The following is a 21,058-nucleotide window of genomic DNA, read 5'->3' on the forward strand; positions in this document are numbered from 1 at the left end:
GATTCTTTTCCTGACTTGTTCATTCAGTTCTTAAATCACTGGTTATAACCTAGTTATGTTTTTTTTTAATTCCAACGACTTGACTCCTCCCATCAGATTTCAATAATTAGGTTGATTTTATATTACTAGAATCTAGTAACTAGATGAACCCTTCTAATTGCTGTTACTCATTACCTATCTTCCTAGCATTGGCATATCAGCAATAAAAAATTTGTTAAGATCCCTGGGTGCCTCAATTAATTTTGTTTTGATATATTGATTTTTGTGCTAAATGTATTCTTTTCTCACCTGCCCCTTTGTTGTTAGTTTAACATCCTTCTAATAGCCTAGCTATCTTGTCTTCTAGAACAGTGGTCTCCAAAGTGGGGTGCGCAAGACAATCCATTGGGGTGTGGGAAGAAAATATTAGAACTTTTATTTCTATTTCTATAAATATACATATATTGGGGGTGCGTGCTCAAAAATTTTTTACTGATAGGGGTGTGCAAATATAACTATACCTACATTGGGGGTGCATGCTCAAAAATTTTTTACTGATACAGGTGCGTGATCAAAAAAGTTTGGAGACCACTGTTCTAGAAGATTGGTTTCCCTTCTCCATAGATGGAGGCCATTCAACCTGTTTAGCTCCTTTTTACTATAAAAAGTGGATAATTATTCCGCAGTGCCAAAGTGATTTCGGTAAGCTATGTGCTTAGTCAGTTATTCATCTCCAGAGTCCTCTCCTTTTTTCCTTCCTTCGCCTTGGGGCAGAAGGATCTCCAAGAAGATTGACTGGTAGATTGAGTCCCCAGTCACACACACCTGCCATTTCTTAACATTGTTGCAAAATACCTAGGCTTTTCTGGTATTTTTCTTCTTTCTGTAGACTATTCTGCCTGCTGTAGTACTTTCTCATGTTTTTGTATATTATCCTTGGGTCTTCTCATCCTTTGGTCTTTGACTATATGAATTATCCTCCTTTTCTTGGGGAGGTCACTGCTCTTTTCTTTCTTGGTTGCCAAGTCTTTTGTTTCTCCCTGTATCTCCAATACAGCCAATATATTTCTCAACTTCTTCCTCCACTAATTCTCTTTTCCTCTGTTTTGTCCTCATGGTCAGGTGCTTACCTGGGGTACTCTCCTTGTCTAAGGGTCTTCCCAACAATTCCTTTTGTTCAGCAGGGTCTGCAAATCTTGAGTTGTCAGTGTAGCCTTTCCTCCCCTCTCTTCCGTCTTGCCCTCAAAACTATCTGAGCGCCACTGTTTTCTCCTACTGTACCTATTGTCCTCAAATCTTTTCCTCCCTAAATTCTGTCAGGCAGTGCAACCCTGCCACCCTACAACAAACAGACCCAAAGGCCTTTGTTAGGTACCCCTTTAAGGGGCATACATGTTGTACAGCTGGTGCTTCCCATTGTATTGTTGTTTTTGCAATTCTTTGGATCTTTTTCATTGCTATTTCAGTCACCATTACAGTTACCTTTTTATTTCTACCTTGAATTAAGGAAAAAAAATCCCTTTCCTTACCACCACAGTCCTACAGAGGTTCCTCTGTTTACTGTTCTGTTAAGCAGAGGGCAGGGTGGCATCTTAGATTAACTTGATCATGGAGGCCAGTGTGTCTTCTCTTGGCTACTGTCTACCTAGGTTTTAGAGCCTTTGTCTGGTAATCCTGGTCCCCCTTGTAGTTTTAGCATTTAACTGGCAATTGCTGAACAAAAGCAGAGAGCCTCCCTTCTACCCTTAGCTGCAAAGCTTCTGTTCAACAAATTCCATATAGCCCCCAGCCAGACAGTCAAACTATAAACAAAGAACCAGCTACAGACACTGCCAAGTCCAGCCATAGAAACCAGCAGATGACCCACAGACACATCTGCTTGCCATTCCCTTGAGCTGGATCTGTGAAAATTTTCTGTGGTAACAATTGGATACTTCTCTTTGGGAGACACTTAATTGGGTGATGGTATTAACCCTTAGAAAATATAGTTACTCTGGAAATTAAATGTATTGGACACAGGTGTTTAAAAAAAAGTCTGTGCCGGTTTGAGTGACCCTCCATTTTCTTATTAGTAAGACTAATTCTAGATTAACTCGAGATTAATTCCTTTACAGTCAGAGTTGAGGACTTGTGTAGGAAACTGTGCGACTCCCAAAAAGGACACTCAAAGCTGAGCTGATATCTGATATGTAAATACTCTCATAGTATTGACAAATGAATATTTTTTGTTTGTGATACCAGACATTTTTGCAGAGATGAGGAGTAGGGACTTGAAAGTAACATCTTTTCTGGAAAAAGAAATCTGGCTTCATCTCAGCTGAAGTAGTAACTAATGCAATTTCCCAATTGATCTTTTCTTTGTGCGTCTCTTTATTTCTTGTTATGTGAAATCTTTTTCACTATCTTTTATATGGTGGTGTTCTAGCAATGACAAAGGTCAGTCCATGTTGATCAGAATTGTTGAAATAGTTTTATATTTTTCATTACTTTTTCTTGATTATTTGGCCTTAAGTCGAAGTGGAGGCTGTTCTAATAGAGCCACGTAACTAGTACTAGCTCAGATGAAATCCGTCATCCCTTTCGGATTGGTAAAACACAACAGCCGTATAAACTTTGATTGCCTTCTCTTTCAACATTACAACTTCAAAGTTGTCACATGGAGAGTCTAAATTTAATTTGGCAATGGTGCACTTCTGTCTTTCATTTTTACTCTTGGTTGAGACTGTCTCCTTTGTCTGCCCCTTAATAAATAATTAAGACATTAATAAAGAAAATCTTGTATTATCTTTAGTCACATTTTCTAAAGCTTTCTTGTCTGTTTTACATAAAGGATCTTCATTAGTGATGCTGATAACTTATTTGCAGTGATTAGCTAAGTAGTAATTTTCTGCTAAACTCTGCTTATTTGGTTACTTCGTTCTTCATGTACTCCCAGTTTTTTCTCTTTGTTCATCACTGACAATGGATGAACAGCAGACTTTTGAGGGTATTTTCTGCATCTGTGTGCAACCTGAATGAAGCATAATGGAAATGTAATATTTTCTAGGTGATGTAATACAGATAATGTAATTTTAAAAATGATTTTATGAACTTTCTTCTAATTTGAAAAAACCATTGAAAGGTATGTTTAAGTTTGAGCCTAACTGTAACTCAATAGGTAGTGGTTATGAAACATTACATTTATCTGTCCCTTTATTAATGAACCTGTAGGACAGAAGTTGAAACATCTAGGTTGGACTTTAAAGGGCACTCATACTGGTATCTACCTCAGATCCCATCTGGAGGCTTTTGAGGATTCATCCCATAGGGTTTAATGGTTTCCTTGAAGTTGCTGGCTTGTAAGTGACATGGGGTTGAAAGTTAATAAAGAATATTTGTTTTAGATGAGTTAAATGGGTAAGTGTATAATATTGATGTCTTTACCCCAAAAGACTAGGTGCCGGAGATGCTGCAACTTTAAAAAAAAATCCAGTTTTTGGGCTGTTTTTCAGTGTTCCGTGTATAGAATAAAATGCACTTTCTTTCCATCATACACTTTCCCTCTTTCATTCAAGTTGATGTAATTCAGTGCTTATCTAGACCTTCACTTGAAGTAACTTTAGATTCGTGTTGCTTAAAGTTGGCTTAAAGGACTTTATAAAACTGGTTGCAAGATGTTTGCATAAATTCTTTGCAAGGTACATTTGCAAACCTAAATGAAGCTAATCTGAATATTTGGAGAACGTTGTGACAAAAATTCTGAAAATCCTGATACTAGCTACTGCAAATACTTTGAGATTTTCATCTTCTAAGTATTAGAAAAAAGTCAACTTTCAGTGTATTAACATACTCTAGTATATTAATCGTTACACTAGTTAATAATCCACACCATTAGTTAAACAGCAACAAAAATAAACACTTCTCGACTTTTGAAGTGATTTAGCTTCAAACTATAAGGGCGTAATTTGCCTTTAAGAATATTTTCGAACATCACTAACAACTTGATCACTGGGCCTTTATCATAAATATGGGTCAAGATGGAGCTTATTTGTTGGGAAGGATAACTGTCAAAATGAGAGAGACTTTTCTTTGTGAAATAAAACATGTTGCCTTTCCAAGAAGGAATCAAAAGCATTTAATAACTTAGGGGAGGGGAGAAACCCTGCAAAATCAATTAACCTAAGTTAGACCTGGATTACTGGATCCTATTTATGTGATAACAAATAGCTTTAGTATTTAAAATACGTAATAAAACCTCTCTCATTAGATCTGTTGGTACATGCACTTATTGTTTGTACATCCAAGCAGAATGTTTAGATTTTTATGATTTTGTAAGTAGTAGTTGCATTAATGATTTCTGGATCAATCAACACTGATGAGGACTGAAATATAAAGCATCAATAACTTCCATTTATAGATTAAAAATAAGAAAATAATCCAGGGAAGAAAGCCAGAAAGATCACATGATTTCTTTTGCTTCTTTCATACACTACAGAATTATTTTGCCAAATTCACTGAAATTAGCGTGTATATGTGACTTAAGGTTTTCAGACTTGGTTTGAAATATTAATATGAAACATTAAAAAAATATAGATTTATCTTTGAAAATAATTTTGTATTAGAATAGCTAGAAATGCATCACCCTTTGAGCATAAAAATAATTAAGTATTTACTAGTTCTTTTACTTACTACGTTGTAGCTTATTACATACACCATACTTTTCTGCTTTTTAAAAAAATCACTGAAAGTATTCAGTAGTGTAATCAGAAATAGCTCCTGTTGTCTGTATGAGAGAGGGAGAGAGAAACTCTGTTGCTCTGATAATTGGGTATCTTAATTGGATCAGCTACAATATCAGTACCACCAGTGATTTAATGTTTGTTTGATGGCCTAAAGGCAAATGCAGTCTCTCTACAAACCTGTGAAAACCCTATACAATGAAGAGTCCTTTGAGTGCAACTGTTGACTTCTAGCAGAGTAGAAATTGCATATGAAGTGCATGGCCACTCAATTCTTTTTCTTTTTTTTTTTTCCTGTTTCAACCTTCCCCTTCCTCTAAGAATTAGTTCTTAAAGGAATCTTTCTCTCTTGTCTAAGTGTTGAACTTAGTAAAGGCCATTTTCTTATTCTTTTATACAGGTTAGTACACAGAATATGAAGATGGGTGGGCTGCCCCGTACTACGCCTCCTACCCAGAAACCACCCAGCCCACCAATGTCAGGAAAAGGTACTATTGGGTGAGTGTGTTTTACTGTACACTGTATTTTAGTGGAGAGTAGGAGGGCAAGAGAAATTTCTAAATGGACACTTATTCTTTCCTCACTGGTCAAAAATGAAACTTGAAGTAAAGAGAAGTTTGAACCAGTTTCTTTTATACTGATGATGCCTTAAATTAAATCTAAGGTGACTTGTTAATAAAAGTAGACCGTGAAAGTCACTAGAAAGTCTGTTCACGAATGTTTTTCTTCATTTTAGCTCTTTGTTAACTGTCCTGTGAAGGCTTAGCTGTGTGCTGTTCTGATGGATTGTACTATTTATTTGGAATACCTAATGGAATATCGGAATTGACATACTGTACTGCTGTATGTGCTATGAACACTAATGCTTGCTTTCCAGTGAAACCTATGAAGTTGATACCTGCATTTTCCTTTAGAATCAAGGGTGCTTATCCTTTGGTCCAAGGGACAGATCCTGCTTGTGGAGCCATGTCATCTCACCCTCATGTTTCCCCATGGTTCCAGAAATTTGGCAGCAGCAGGGGAGTTATGGCAGTGGTAGTGTTAATTACCACTTCTCTACTGCCAACTTTCTAGATCCATGTGGAGTTCTGCTGGCTGGATAATGTAGCCCTGCATGCTAGATCATTGGTCCGTGGTAGGGCTGGTGCACAGAGTCACGTTGAGGCTGGATCCAGTATGTGGCCACCTCTGCACCACTTGTCTGGCCCACATAGCTAAAAGGTTGAGCACCACTGTTTTAGATGATGGAATCTTTTAAGAATTGTCCTGAGCAACAACAGTCCTTCTGATTACTACATCAAGTGTAGTTAGTGTGTAATGGCTTGTGACACCATCCTCAGGTCTCTCATCTTTCAAATTGGATATTGCAGGCATGTAAAAAATAAAAACCCCAGCCTTCCCATGCCAACTTCTTCAGTCCCTTATTTTTTTTGTTCTATATAACTGACTTTAGTAAAAGAGCTTTGGGTGTGTTGCATTGTGTCTGAATTTGCTTCCGTACATATGCTTTTTCTTGTGTAGGCGTCATTCTCCCTATCGCACACTGGAGCCAGTGCGTCCTCCAGTGGTACCAAATGACTATGTACCTAGCCCAACACGTAATATGGCTCCCTCGCAACAGAGCCCTGTTAGAACAGCTTCTGTGAATCAGAGGAATCGCACATACAGGTATTCAGTCTACTCCTGCACAAAATGTGGTTAGCATTATATGGTAATCTGTACAAGATGTACCAGTACTAAAAACTAAGCAAAACCAAATTGGTACCCTACGAGAGAACCTTGCAGATTCACGCTGGTGACTGGGAAACCCTTACATACTGGCGAGCGGATGCTGTTAAATCAGGAAAATTGCATCGCAACGTTCTTTGTTCATTTGCTGCCACATGATTTTAATTTTATCATAGTTTTTTAATGTACTATTAAAATGTATTAGTTGAAAAAATGAAGTCTTAGTGGGCAGTCTTGTAACATAACACCATTAAATTTTTTCAGTCATCTTGGTAGATATATAATGAAGCCTGTCCATTGGAGAAATACAAATTGGTACATTTGCTTGTGGGTCACTGTATGTTACATTTTCTTGCCTAAAAATAAGCTTTGAGACTTTATGGCGAAAAATGCTAAAGAGTTCTGTAAAAGCTGTAGTAACAGCTATGTATGTCTGAAGATAGATGTATTGAACCCAGAAATGGACCAAAGTCATTGTATACAATAGAATATGTGGTTTTGGCACTGACTGCTAGAGGTTTTGATCACTCTTTTGAATGGCCAGAGAAGTAAAATGCTGCCTGAGGGCTAAAGTTCTTGTGACATGTTAGTTAAAATAAGCTTTATGCTGTAGCTGTCTAAACACAAAAATGGACTTTGTTGAATTCTGGAAGTTTTATTAGAGTAAGACACCTCAAATAATACTTAAGGTAAGAGCACATAGAGTGGAGTCTTGCTAGTCTGCGTTCAGTTATAATCTGTATGGAATGTGAGGATTCTCTTCGCTCAGCAGAAATTTACTATCATAGTAGTGACATCATTCTCTTATATCTGGCTCCCAAAGTGTGATATACTTGTGTAAATTTACTAATACCAAAGGAAAAATTATCTTTTTTCATCAAAATCAAGTGATGTGCAGGGGGGACAGGTTTTTGTTAAACCGCTTCTTTAGTCCTTTGTTTTCCCAGTCACTAGTGTGAATTAGCAAGGTTCTCCAGTAGGGAGTTCATGTGTTCCCCCTCTGGAATGGTGTATTAATATTTTGGTTATTTTGGTTTCCTTAGCAGCAGCGGGAGCAGTGGTGGGAGCCACCCGAGTAGTCGAAGCAGCAGTCGAGAGAACAGTGGAAGTGGAAGTGTGGGTGTTCCTATTGCTGTTCCTACTCCTTCTCCTCCCAGTGTCTATCCAGGTAAACAGAAAACCCAAATTCCTCTCCTTCCTTTCTTGTCCTAAAGTTGAAGTTTACTTACCATTGATTGACACTAGGTATCTTGCAAACATGAGGAGAATTTTCGGTATCAGTTTTCAGGACCATATACATTCTAAAAACTTTTCAGCGCTAATTTGCCTGTGTGGAAATATATGGTGGATCCTGTGCCTAGTACATGACTTCCTATTTATTTCATGTCAGTGGTTCATCAAAACCTTTTGCCTAGGCTGCTAATTTCACTGGATTAGGTCATGGTAACTGTTCCAGGAAAAAAAAAAAGTAGTACTTTATGCAGTCCTTTATAATAAAAGAAGTCCTTTATAATGTTGTCTCACCTTCAGTCTGTCCATGGGAGACATTTAAAAGTTTGTTTAAAAAATTGACACAGATACAAGCCTTCAGTATACTCATGAAAAATAGCCGATTTTCATGGAAAGCTTGTATGTATACTCCCTCTTCCACTCATGTTGTCTGGTGAGCATTATCTGTAATGCCTTCTGTAGTCCCCTCCATGAAATGAATAGAAAAAAATGTACTTGGCTAAACTGTGTTCTGAAAAATCTTAATTTTTTGTGCCAAATTTGCCATATGAATCTTTGTTTCCCCTCTGCTGGGAAACTTGATTTTGTTCAAAAGGTGAAGTGCTGTGTTGCAGGTTGCAGTATAGTGAGGCCACCATCTATGAAAAATGACTTGCAGTAAGGAGTCCAATAAATAGTTATCTATGGTCTTAAAATCCAGCAGTAAGCTTCCTTAACCCAAGTACCCTTATTGGCAGCATATGTAGGAATGGTCCTTTCTTTAACAAAGACTTCATTTTTCTCTCATTCCCTTGCACTTTCTAATACGTTACACATTGGCTGAATAGCTAACGCTGAATGGTTGGGAAGCTTTTCTAATTCTTGCTAACCTGATCTCCTTATTAACTTCACCTCTTCCTCCTCTCTTCACATAGCCCCTGCTGGCTCAGCTGGCACTTCTCCCCTTCCTGCTACCTCTGCACCTGCCCCTGCCCCTCCTGCTACTGCCCCCTCCTCTGCTGCCCCAGATGCTGCTGCTGCTGCAGGAGCCCAGCCCCTTGCTGATGGCTTCACCTCTCCAACTCCCCCTGCTGTATCTTCCACTCCTTCTGCAGGTGAGTCCCCCCTCCATTGTATGGGCAGATGAGCCAAGGTGTGATCACAATCTGAAGCTTTTCAAAGTATCTTCACAGTCGATCGTATGGTATTATAACATATTTTGTGGAAGTTGGAATAATGCAAGCTCCCAGAGGAACATCTGTGTAGGAAGAAAGCAACAATTCTTTTAGGCTTCTTTTTTGTTCCTCTTCCAATATTGGAATGAAAATGGTGTATCTAATGACTTGGGTTGTATGCGACTTTGTCATGGGCCAGAAATTCTGCTTTCCGTTAGTTAAGTCATAATTATACCTATTGAAATAGAAACTTTAATACACAAATTGGTGAGTGGATTTCAATCCAAGAACTTGTTCAATAGGTGTTTTTTATACAGAATGAACTCCTGCTAGCTTTCTTAATGTTTAAAAAGGCACCCTGCATTTTTCACTTTCTAACTTGTTGAGTTGCAACACAGGGTATTTTTTTTAATTGGATGCTGCATTGGGGTATAAAGATTTGCTTTCAGTACCTCAAATACTATATACCTGTTGTTTGCAGTCATTGACTGTAGTGATTTCAGAGGGCCACGTGTTATTTTTGATGTTTAATAACATTGGTCTATGATATGCTTATTTAGGAATTACATAAAGGACCAGAAAATGTTCTTTTAGTGTTTTGTGAAAGGGTTAAGTTCGGTTTTTATTACTATATCCTAATCTGTAATAGAATTCTTGTCATGGTCCTGGAAGCCTTTAAGCTGTGACATATCTAAGTGCCAACAAATCATCCTAATGTCTGAAGTACCTGTACTTTCAGCAAAAGGATTGACCAGTCAGCAGTTGAACTGACCTTCAGATTTTGGGGGTGGGATGTATATGTGCGCACGTGTATGTAAATAATAATAACAACACTAAGTCTTAAGCCCTGCTGCTTTCATGTTTTATGGCAAAAATAACCAGAATTGAATGGAAGTGAATAACTATAAATCCCTGTAAAGTTCTGTAAAAGAAATTCTATTTACCTGATCATTATTGAAATCGTAGTTCAAAATTAAAATATCAGCCAAGTACTCGCTCAGTTCCCCTCAAATGGAATATATGAGGATACTAGTTACATTGTTCACCAATGTTGTATTATCCAGCTCGGAAAAAACAAAAACCCACTGACTGCTGCTGCCTCCACCTTTCCGAGATGGGGAGACCCACCACAAAAGCTCTGTAGAAAAGACATAAGGGAGAAAATTTGCATAATTTGTGAAACAAAATGTATTCTATTTTTTATAAATATAAGAAGTCTGTTACTTGAACATTATGTAAGCAAAGGAAACATCCAGTATGTCAGTCACTGGTCTACAGTTTAATGTACCTTGTACCTCTTGGGCATTTAATCTTGGATACTGGGGGCATTTACTCTTGCATACTGGCAGTCTACAGTGTTAGTTTTCTTCATGTCCCCTGTTTTATAGCATTTTGACCAAACCAGTCCTGACTGTTATCAGACACTGTGGTGTCTTGATTGATTCCAACTGTTCTCCTGGAGGCATCTTTCTCCAATCACAAATAATTCCACTCATTCTCTCCTGAACTTTCTATAACCAAGAAATCCATGTATAGTGTTATGGGGATAAAAACTTGCAAACAGAAGAAATAGCCAGTTTTTGTTAACTACCAATATTATTCTTCAGAACCTTAATTATATGGTAAACGCAGATGAAAATTAACTGTCTTGTCTCACCTGATACCATTCGTGAACCAACAATGGCATTCAACTTCAATTAGTAATATTCCAAAATGTGAGAAGCAAGAATTTTCATGGATGATGTCCTTTATTGGAACAGCTGCATGTTTGGAATAGACTTAGAGAAGCTTCTGAAGGCAGCATATTCTTCAGGTCACTGCATTTGAAAGCTTGTCTAAGTCTATCCCAACCATGTGATTGGTTCAACAGAAGATATCACCCACAAAAACCACTACCCTTCCAACAGTGATTTGTATGCTGTAGTTCAGGGTAAGCATATACTGCTTACTAGGTATCAGAATCAGTTAGTCTGATATAGAAATTTTGTGTTGCAGTGTTAGAATTGGTTTGAATGAAGAAGCAGCTTTTAAGGAGTTGATTCAATTGATGGGGTTTTTTTTTAAAGCAAAAAGATTAGGTTTCCACCTTTTGCAAGACCTTTATTTCTTTCCATTCTCCAGAAATAATCCAGTACATATTTCCTAAAAGCAGGGGCTGAGATGCAGCTAATGTGCCAAGGCTGGATCTTTAATCATCTTTGTAGTTTTTAGATATTATCTTCAGTTAGATTAATGGATACCTTGTGAATAATTTGGTTGACTTCAGAACACAGCATTTTTATTTGAAATGTGAGTGAGACTTTATTTCAGTATGAAATAGATCTTCACTGACTGTGTAGGTTTTAGGGGTTTGTTTTGTTTGTTTATTTTGTGAAACATTATACAACATCAGTAACTAGAAACTATTGTTTTAAAACTTAGTTTTCCTTTCCTTTTTCTTGTATTTGCTTTTGTTGGTTGTACTGATTCTGGCAAGTGAGCTGGAGCTGTTTGTTGCATCAGTTTTGAGGCGTTCAGTGTTCAGCCAGTCTGGCAATTCAGTAGTATTTGTCCAATTCAGATTTGGGCATACATTTTCCAAACAGTGTCTCAATCCTTGGAGCGAGTACTGGGTGCAGGTGTAAGAAAGCCAGACTTCCTTCTTTTTCTCTTGCCTAACCCCATTCTTTCTTTCCAACCAGGTCACCCTGTTCAGTTCTACAGCATGAACAGACCTGCATCTCGGCACACCCCCCCAACAATAGGCGGCTCCTTGCCATATAGGCGTCCTCCTTCCATCACTTCACAGACGAGCCTTCAGAACCAGATGAATGGAGGACCTTTTTATAACCAGAACCCAGGTTAGAAAGTTACTGTAGTATATTCATTTCAAAACACCAGAGTATTGGCTCAGACTTCAAGACTCTGAAGGCTGATGCTGTACTGATTCTACAACACTTTATGCTGTTGGAGAAGCCCCAGAACCACTCCTGCTTTGCTCCAGCTGTGGAGAGCAGTTGCATAAAGTTCTGAGCTCAATTGGAAACAACGGCAGCGGTGGGCAGGCACCCTTTTCCTTGACCTGCTCCCTGTCTGGCCCCTCTGGGATGGAGGGGCTCCAACTGTGCCTCCTTCTGCCCTCTCCCTACCATGATCTGAGAAGTGGTATGCTACGCTCCCCTTTACAAAATCCTAGAGCTACTTTTGGGTAGAACGGATCTAATATGTGGGGTGGCAACTATGGATCAGTACACTGTTAATAAAACATGGAATGGAACGGACCTTTGCACGCTAGATCAAGTTCTTTTGGGCCAGATCTGGCCCATGGGCTATAAGTTGCAGACCTATGCCTTGTGTCTTTACCTGACTCACCCATCCTATATCAGTCCTGGAGTAGGATTAATGTTTTGTCTTTTATGAGGCACTAGAATTCTAGTTTTCCATTCCTGCAGCCTAAAGCCTTGCATATATTTCTCCCTCCTGACTGTTGGTCCTCCTGGGAGGCAGGCTTTGCCATGGAAGGCTAGATGTAGCAGGGTTCCAACCCCCATTAGGTCAGTTTTCATATATGATGTTAGTCTGATTCAGGGGAGCTCAGCCTCTGGCCTATGGGCCTGTTGTGACCCATGGCACTGTCATATAGCCCACGGGGCTCTCCATGAGTTCAGAAATGTGGTGTTAGGAGGGTGGTGGCACCACTTCCTTGCTGCCAAATCTCTGGACACAGAGAACACCCCAGGCCCTGCACATGGTGCTTGATCCTGCCATGTAGGGCTGGGCAGCAGTGGCGCCAGGCCCCAGGGCCCAATTCTGATGCACAGAGGAATGGGAGGGGGTGGCACTGGGCCTGGGAGCCCAATTCTGGTTGGGGCTGGGAGGATGTGGCACCAACCTAAGCCCAGCACAAGGGGAGTGCCAGTTCCTCCAGGATCCAATCCAGGTATGTGGGGCCAGGAGGGGGCAGTGCCAGGACCCAGTCTAGCTTGCAGATGGGTCCCCTACTATTCATTTGGCCCACAGGGCCAAAAAAGTGAGCACCACTGTTCTAATTGATGATCTCTCTTTATGTAGACTGAGTCATTATGTTTTTGAGGCCAATGAGTTGTGTGTTTTGTGTCTGTGGCCCCTTCTACACGTTATAGGTATCATGCAATTAACTGGTTAGTTGCAGTTACCTTGATACGAGCTCCATGTGCAAAGTAGTTATTACACCACAAAAATTTTCAACCAGCTGTAAAATTAGATCTAAAAAATGTGCACTAACTTAATAGCTGGTTGCTGTTGAGCTTTAATTTGCTCTTGTAGCATGACCTTCCTTGCAGCTGGGAGCTCCTGTCAACTGATGAGGCTGCAGGCCACAGGGGTGCACCATGCCCAGCCAAGGCTGGGAGTCCTGCAACTGACGGGGCCTCTTGGTCCTGGCAGCTGGGGGGTTGTGGCTGCTGCAACCCCCCCAGCCTCAGGGGTGTGTGAAACCTTTGGCATGTGGGATCACAGCAGCCATGGTTCCCCACCCTAGGGGACTGTGGGACATCCCCATGACTTGGAGCCCCCCAAATGAGGGGGGATCTAATGTACGATCCCATAATCATGCCTCCTGCTATACATGTTTTGATCAGAGAGGAATCTAGTTCATGCAACAACAGTGGAGAAAGGAAGATTTCTTTTGGGCAGAAGGTGCAGAAAGATACTGTAGGAATGTTTAAAAGTTATTGGTTTGCAAATATTCTTATTGATACTTAGAATGTTTACATGCAAGTGCTGGATTGTTTTTGTATTGGTTTTAATCGTAAAACTGAGCTTGGAATTAAACAGTTCTAGCGTCTGATCTAGGGGGTTCGATCAGACACAAACGTATTTCATCTTTAGCTGCTAGCTAGCCTCCAAAGAGACATTATTTTTTGTCTAGGAGAAGGAACTGATGGGTGGGGGTGAGAATGCATAAGTAAACTCCATACTAGGTGATGTCTGTAATGTACATTATATGCAGTATTGATGAATGTGGAGGGTAGAGGCAGAGGGGAAGAGTAGCTATGTAGGAAATAGATTGAACTAAAATAAGATGCCTTACAGATTGCCTTTGAGGTAAAGAGGATTTTCAGCATAACCAGAATAGTGTTGCTCTGTATTTCTGTTTTTAATAAGAGGATGGCTCTTTGTTGTGTTGCCCAACGGATGATCATAAAAGATGCCAGATATTCTTTGAATAAGTTATGTAACTATAATTCAGGCTGTTTACCCAAGAAGAAAGTAGTGATTAAAGCGATTATTCACTTGACCTCTAAGGCATGAATAGAATGACTTCCATGGTAGGGACATTTGGCATGTAAATAAAGAGCTGCAAGCAAGAGGTTGCTTTTATATCAATGTCCTGGGCAAAATGTGGAATTTTAGTTGCATTCAGATGGAATAAAGCATGGTCTTTGGAACTGGACCCCAGGAAGGAGGAACTCCAAAGTTGAATACATTAAGTTAATAATGTTGAGGGTGGCATATGACCAAAGAGGAGCTTTGGCAGGAGAGAGGACCATAGTTCCTGGCTGGATCTGTTGAAGAGAGGGAGCTTGTAGAAGCTTGTGCAGAAGGAAGGGCCCTAGGGGTTTGTGGAGAAGAAATGGCGGTATCAAAATAGGTTAATCCCACCTTGCTTATGCAGGATTTTTGGCACTGAAGCAGGTGCTACTTTCTTTTCAGGGGTGTGTGGGTGTTTTGTATTGGATATTCATGCTGTTTTTTTTCCACGGAGCTTATATGTTTTAAGCATAACCTTTCCATTTGGAATATAGGCTTTCACCCAGAGTGATTAGGAGATCTTTCTGCGTGCGTGCGTGCGTGCGTGTGTGTGTGTGTGTGTCATTTGAACTTATATAAATGTGCCTAAAACGGGGTTCTGCAGAATAATTGTGCTAAAAACTTTAAGGATCTGCAAACTGTAGATTCTTCTTTGAGAATTGCCTGTATGGATCGTTGCTGGTGGGTTCAGCGCAGTAGCAGAATCTTCTAGAAAAACATTGGCTTTAGTGTTGGCAGAACAGCACTGATGTCTGTACTGAAAGTGGAAGTATGTGTCAGCACAGAGTTATCTGCTGCAGTGTTGGGAGTCCAAAAAAGCATTAGTGCCTGGATAATGTAATTCAGAAAGAACAGGAAAAACATATTCACCATCAATATGGTGGTATTGATAGCACCATAGTCCTTTTCCTCCCTGAATGGTGGGGAGAAGACTCACTGGCAACTTGTCATCTCCCTCCATTGGCTCTTAAGTACCAAGGGAGATTTGTATGAAACAGTTTGGCATCAGCCTTTGCTGAAGAGTGAGGCTCTGTCATAGACCTGGTGACATTTGCCAGTGCTGGAAAAAAAAAAAAAAAATCAGGTTTTGGTGCCAACCCTCTTTCTCGGCACCGATGACAAGTCCTGTGCTGTTTGGTTGTCCCGTGCCTAGAGCTTTCCTTGCTACTCCATTCCAAACTTTGATGCTGGAATCCTTCCTGGGAGCGTGAAGCCTCTGCATGCAGGCAGTCTGGGTGCTACACAGGCAGCTCAAGGCTTGTGCTGATGTTCCTTTGCATCCAGCCTCATTTAGGTTTCTTATCATCCCAGCTTGCCTGGATTAGAAAGCAGAGAGGTTTCCTAACTTGACTAATATTTGTGCCACCCTTGCCCTAATCCTAAGATCTTTTTGGCTGATGGAAACTTTCTGAACCTAGCAAATACCTTCTATCACATTGGTTTCCCAGCAGCAGTCGTACCATTTTGGAGAATTTTAGTTATTGATGTAACCAGGGATCCGGGCTTTTCGTTCACCACAGTAAAACATGGATGTTCTCATTTTAAGGAGAAAAAGTAGGAAATGGTGGGTTTCCCCTTGCAGAGTTCCAGCTTGCAAGGGGCTGGGGGGAGCGAGAGGGCGGTAGTCAGGCAGGGGGCTCCATGTATGTGTGTGCATGCACACATGCGCATGGCTGCGAGGCAGCCTGCAGAGCAGCTCCTGCAGGTAAGTCTGGCACGGGTGAGGGTGGGAGTAAGAATTGAGGATCCCATACTGAGGGAGGGAGATGGGCAGGGTTGGGATCCCTTGGGATCCTTTTAGGGGTGTTGTGGAGTGCAACACAATGTTAGCACTGTTAGGTCTGCAAGCATGATTTACAGTATAAACCTGGAGATTTCAAATAGGAGTCTAAAACTTTCTGAACTGTTGTGATTTTTTCTGTGTTTTTGCCACAGAATTATTGCTCTATTTTCTGTAGTAAAAATTAATGAAAACTAAAAGCTGGCATTTTTGAGGGGTGCCTCAAGCCTAAAAAAAGTTGAGAACTACTGTTTTAGACTTAACTTACTGTTTTCTAGACCAGCGGTTCTCAGCCTTTTGCCCCTTATATCCCACCCACGCAAGGTCAAAAAATCCTGATTTCACTGATCGATGAGCGGGAGGGGTCCCCCAGAGGCTAGTCAGAGGAGGGGGGAGGGGGACCCCCGGTGGCCACTCGAAGTGCGCAAAAGCAAAGCCGTAAGTCCTGCTGTGGCACTTCCAGTTTTGCCATTGCGACCTGGGTAGGATGCGTCCCACCGGCTGAGAACCCCGGTTCTAGACATGAGTCTGCAGAATGGATGGATTTGTGCACGGCCTTAGAAGTGGACCTGAAACAGCATAAAGTTTTGAATTCATATGGAGTGGACAGCAAACTTCTTTAGCCGTATTTGAAAATCTCAGCCTTAATAACTTTCCCTAATCACTTGAAAAAGCATGTTCAGAAAGAATAAATGGTATGCAAAGCTTTTTTCCCCAGGGAAATGATTACAAAGCAATACTACCACAGACTGAATTTGAATAATAATTGCCCAAACATTGCACATTCTGTCCATGTTTACTGTCAAATTTAAACACTTGAAAAGAAAAATATACAAAAAGAAGCCTGGGTATGTGCCACAACTAGTCTTAAGATATATATATACACTAAAATCACTGCTGATACTGCAGTTAGGGGTAGATGGAGCCGAGGCTAATCTTGCATTGAGACGTGAAGTGTAAACATCTTAGTTGTCTGTCAAAAATGATGCAAGCAAATTCTCAAATATGTGAATTTGCAGTTGGGTAGATGGGAAGTATAATTTGTTATACCACATGCATGTTGCCTGAAATCTAAATATTGTCCAGAATGATAAGTAAACTCTACTGGCATTGAAAATGTATACTTTTCTTTTATGCTTGGAAATACATGTATATATTTTATGCTAAGAGTAGCAAGAGAATCATCCTGTCATTTTTCTGCACATATCTCGTACCTTAATATGCTGGTTTTTTGAACGATTACCGTAGCAAGGTCATATAAAGCTATACATTAAAAGAGCTTGCTGGAAGGTTAGAGCCAACAAGTACACAGACTTTTTTTCTACCACTGTAGAAAAAAAACTAAGGGGTAAAGGTTTCATGAGAGCTGAGTGAGATATTATGGTAGCCAGTTCCAGTTACATTTTTGGAGTTATTGTTAAAAGACCCTTTGAAGCCTATACTACTTTTGTTGTCATTTTTAGTCGCATCTCCTTTGGCAGGCTACTGTAGGGTCTGAACAATGATGTCTGCTTTTTTGTTTGCTGTTTTTTTCTAATACAATACTTTTTTCTTTTCTTACTCTGTGCTGCAGCATCTCTTGCTCCTCCTCCCCCCTCCATCCTACAGGTAACTCCACAGTTACCACTAATGGGATTTGTGGCCAGAGTCCAAGAAAATAGTAAGTTTGCATCTTCCTTTGTTCTGATTGGCTGTTGTGTGAGGCTTCTGCTTTGTATGTGCAAAAAAAAATAAAAAATCCAGGTGTATGTAGCCAGAATTTTGACTTTCCTACTGTCTCTATTTTTAGCAATTTCAGGTATACCAGGAAGGAGAGAGTAAACTTATTGTGTCGGGAGAATATGATCTTTCTTCCTCCCTAGTCTGTCTATTTTAGCATGTCTCTGAATTTTAGTTATAGATTTCAGTGCAACTACCTGGGGATCCTTTGAGAGAGGGATTTCTGTTTTAACCTGCTTGCATGCCTCCGGAGAATTGCCATGCTGATCTTGTTGCTTATTTTTAGTTTCAGATACCCCTCCTCCTCCTCCACCAGTAGACGAGCCAGTCTTTGATGAATCTCCACCTCCCCCGCCACCTCCAGAAGATTATGAAGAGGAGGAGGCAGCTGTGGTGGAGTACAGTGATCCCTATGCCGAAGAAGATCCTCCTTGGGCACCAAGGACCTACTTAGAAAAGGGTAGGTTTAAGGGTACTTTAGGTGGTGTTTTATATTATGCAAAACTTCAGAATTTGTGTAGTTGTGTAAATGAGAGTCTTTCAGTAATCTGTTGCTTGGTCAGAATGATCAGAAATGTTGTATTCTTTCTCTACTATTACATGAAGACCTTACTTCCTGACCATTGTGTAAAGAGTGAGAATCATGCTCAGTGATTTTTTTCTTGCTGGGCAGTTGACCCCTCCAGTATTTTTATTATGAAAAAGGAATATTCCTAGGTAAAAGGACTGACAGAGAGGAGAGAGAAACTAATACTGATGAGAACATTACTTGGATAGGTGATACAGTTGTCAAATCATCTAGGAAATTGTATACAATTAGTGAGACTCGAAACGTTTGTGCCCTAATGCAAGGAGGCTAGAGGATAAAGTGAAAATAGAACTAGCAGAACAGCACGTGAAACCACAGGCATAAGGATAACAAGGCCAACGTGGAATATAAGTCTGACTGAACACAGCTATTGAAGAATACCTGCTAGAATGAAGACTTAGAGATTTGAATGTGGAGGAAGTTTGGAATTTCTATAAGGTGAAAAACTTATCTGGAAATTCTGTCCCAGGGGCAAGGGGAAAACAAAAGGAAGACATCTGAAGCAAGCAAAGAGCCTTCAAGGAAAGGAGAAAAAGAACTGATCAGCACAGAAAGTCTTAGGGGTCAGGAAGTATAGGGGAGAAAGTAAGAACTATCAAAAGGCATGTTGTGTTAAACCTTACAGAGGAAATGAACTACAATAAGAAAAGGTTTTTCAGCAAAATAAAAAAGAACAATGAAAAGAAATAGTTACATTTAGGTGGTGAGGATAGGATGAGTATTAAAGGTAATATTGGCATGATACCAAATTGAGATGAATACTTTGCTTCCATTTTTAATAGGGGCAAAGGAGTAAACATGGGAACAATGGAAGGTGGCAGTTGGGAATGAGGCTATGGAAATAGCTGTGACTGTAGTAGTATTAATATCACTTAATCCATGTAGGACAGGCTTTTTGCACATTACTTAATGCAACAGAAGATATTCAGAGTGCATTGTTATGCTACTCTGATTTTCCTGCCCCCTTTTTGTTTGGATCGTTGGACTTTTTGGCCTTGGCTGCTCAGGCCTACAGTGATAAGGACAGATTTGAGCAGTTAGAACAACAAGAAAATGAACTATCCTGGGTCCTGCTAATTGTGAAAGAGTGGCTCTGTGTCCCTATGCTGTTTGAAGGACATCTGCTGTCTGTTCCTGCTACAGTGTGTGCTGCTCCTGTGATGGCACTGGGGGCTTGGCCTCAGATTAAAACATCCATGATCAGTTATTTTGGCCTTCTCTCAAAGGCTAGCTCATGAGATGAGCTGTAGTTTTCCCAACATTTTTCTCTCTGCTTGACTTAAATGGAAATCTGTGGGACAAAATTTAAAAAGTGCCTCCCCATCCCCAGGTCTTTGTTCTTCCCATGTTTTAAAGACATTCTACAACCAGTGGAGGCACGAGAGCTTCTCAAAAAATGGCAGTAAGAATATTTTAATGGAAAGCGCACGTCAGGTATGAATCCACACATTGCAGCTGGTGCTTTTTCCAGTGGCTTCACAGGGAAAGTGGCCTGCAGTCACCATTTTTCCCCACCAGAGCACGCGAAGAGTGTCTGCAGCTTGTGTGGTAGCAGGGAAAAGTGACTGCTGCTGAACCTGCAGCTGCCATGAGAGAAAAGAGCTGGCTGCAGATGCTCTCCTCTTGCCACCTCAGGGAAAAGTAGCAGCAGCAGGAACTTTCCCTGTGTAGCGGCTGGGGGGGAAAAAGGTGGCAGGGGCAGCTATGCCCTAGCCTGACTGACCTGTTTTGGTCAGTGGCCCACAGTGTAAAGAAGTTATCAGCCCCTGCAGTAGAGTGTCAGTAGTGAGACAGCTGGTAACTGAGGGGGTCTGATGTGAATCAGTTTCTTTAATGGTTAGAAACCTCCACTGTACTGGTTTCTGTGCGAGTGGATGGAACGTTTTCCTTCAGGTCAGGAAAAGTACAGGCCACTTCAATAAGTGTGTTCACTTTCTGATCAGGTTGATTGCTGCTTTTTAAACATTTGCTTTCTGTTTCATTCTCCGGGCAGCAGTGGAGGGTGCTCAACATTCACTCAGATTTTGTCCTTTCCAGCATTGTTAGTGCTACAGTGCTTTTCTGCTGGGTGAAGCTTTCACATTTGTTAATGTATTTGACGGGAACAGTAAATCCCAAGGATTTCCTCTAAACCTTTCCAGATGCGAGATTCACTTTTTGGGGCTGTCATGATATTTCCCAGCTTTAAATTATCATCCAGGTATTCTTCCACGAAATAATATTGTTGAATCGTCAGTAGCCGTGTCCTCTGACTCTGAGCAAAACTTCAGAGAATCTTTAATCCACTGAAGGATAAAGGAGACTCCACAGTGTTGCGTGCTCTCATAGGTCTGTGTCTACTGATACAGGATTTTGCAAAAGTCTGACTTAATTGGATCAGGACATAAGCCCCAGAGCTAATGGGGCTACTTGAAACTAAAGTGGAGAAAATCACCATTCTGTCTGCTTAATTTTTAGGTGAAGAAACACAACTTCTCTTTCTAGTCTTATTGGTTCTACTGGTTCTTTAGTGCAAGAGATCTGGAGTCTCTTGGGTCTTCAGAAGAATGAATTAATTCTATTCCAAATGCAGAGTCAATAGTCAACCTCAGTTACAGCTCTGCAACCCACAGTTTTCAAGGGGCTGCTGAGGTTTAACTGGGTAAACAGTTTTGTTCAGTAAACATTTCTTTGTGATAGGTAAACCCAAATAAAACCAGCTTGACTTTTAAATCCTGGAGTGAATTTGCAGTGTCATCAGTTAGGAGAAAAACTCCTTTTACTTATGATAGAATAAATTTGATGTGGAAGCCTAAGCTGCTCCAAACGTGGCTTCCTAGCATGCCATTTTAGCCATTATTTTTAAGGTATTGGGGAACTAAGTAATTAAATATTTTGGAGCAGGATTAAT

General features: G+C 40.4%; 1 protein-coding gene across 18 annotated transcripts in view; it reads left to right on the forward strand.

The window, feature by feature from the left end:
- The window catches only part of ABI2 (abl interactor 2), a 108,220-nt gene that overhangs the window by 71,312 nt on the left and 15,850 nt on the right, over nucleotides 1-21,058 (forward strand). For 4 of the 18 annotated variants that reach the window (XM_090044787.1, XM_090044788.1, XM_090044789.1 and 1 more), the window contains 6 exons: nucleotides 5,098-5,195; nucleotides 6,219-6,365; nucleotides 7,469-7,593; nucleotides 11,491-11,649; nucleotides 17,434-17,520; nucleotides 17,866-18,039. In XM_090044787.1, coding sequence (XP_089900913.1) covers nucleotides 5,098-5,195; nucleotides 6,219-6,365; nucleotides 7,469-7,593; nucleotides 11,491-11,649; nucleotides 17,434-17,520; nucleotides 17,866-18,039 — 790 coding nt within the window. Of the gene's footprint in view, nucleotides 1-5,097; nucleotides 5,196-6,218; nucleotides 6,366-7,468; nucleotides 7,594-8,569; nucleotides 8,750-11,490; nucleotides 11,650-17,433; nucleotides 17,521-17,865; nucleotides 18,040-21,058 lie in introns of all 18 variants that reach the window. The other 14 variants (XM_090044791.1, XM_090044793.1, XM_090044795.1 and 11 more) reach the window with 5 other exon arrangements.

The sequence above is a fragment of the Crocodylus siamensis genome, chromosome 4 (genome assembly GCF_052110815.1).
Source record: "Crocodylus siamensis isolate JL-2025a chromosome 4, ASM5211081v1, whole genome shotgun sequence".
In the NCBI taxonomy this organism is placed as follows: Eukaryota; Metazoa; Chordata; order Crocodylia; family Crocodylidae; genus Crocodylus; species Crocodylus siamensis.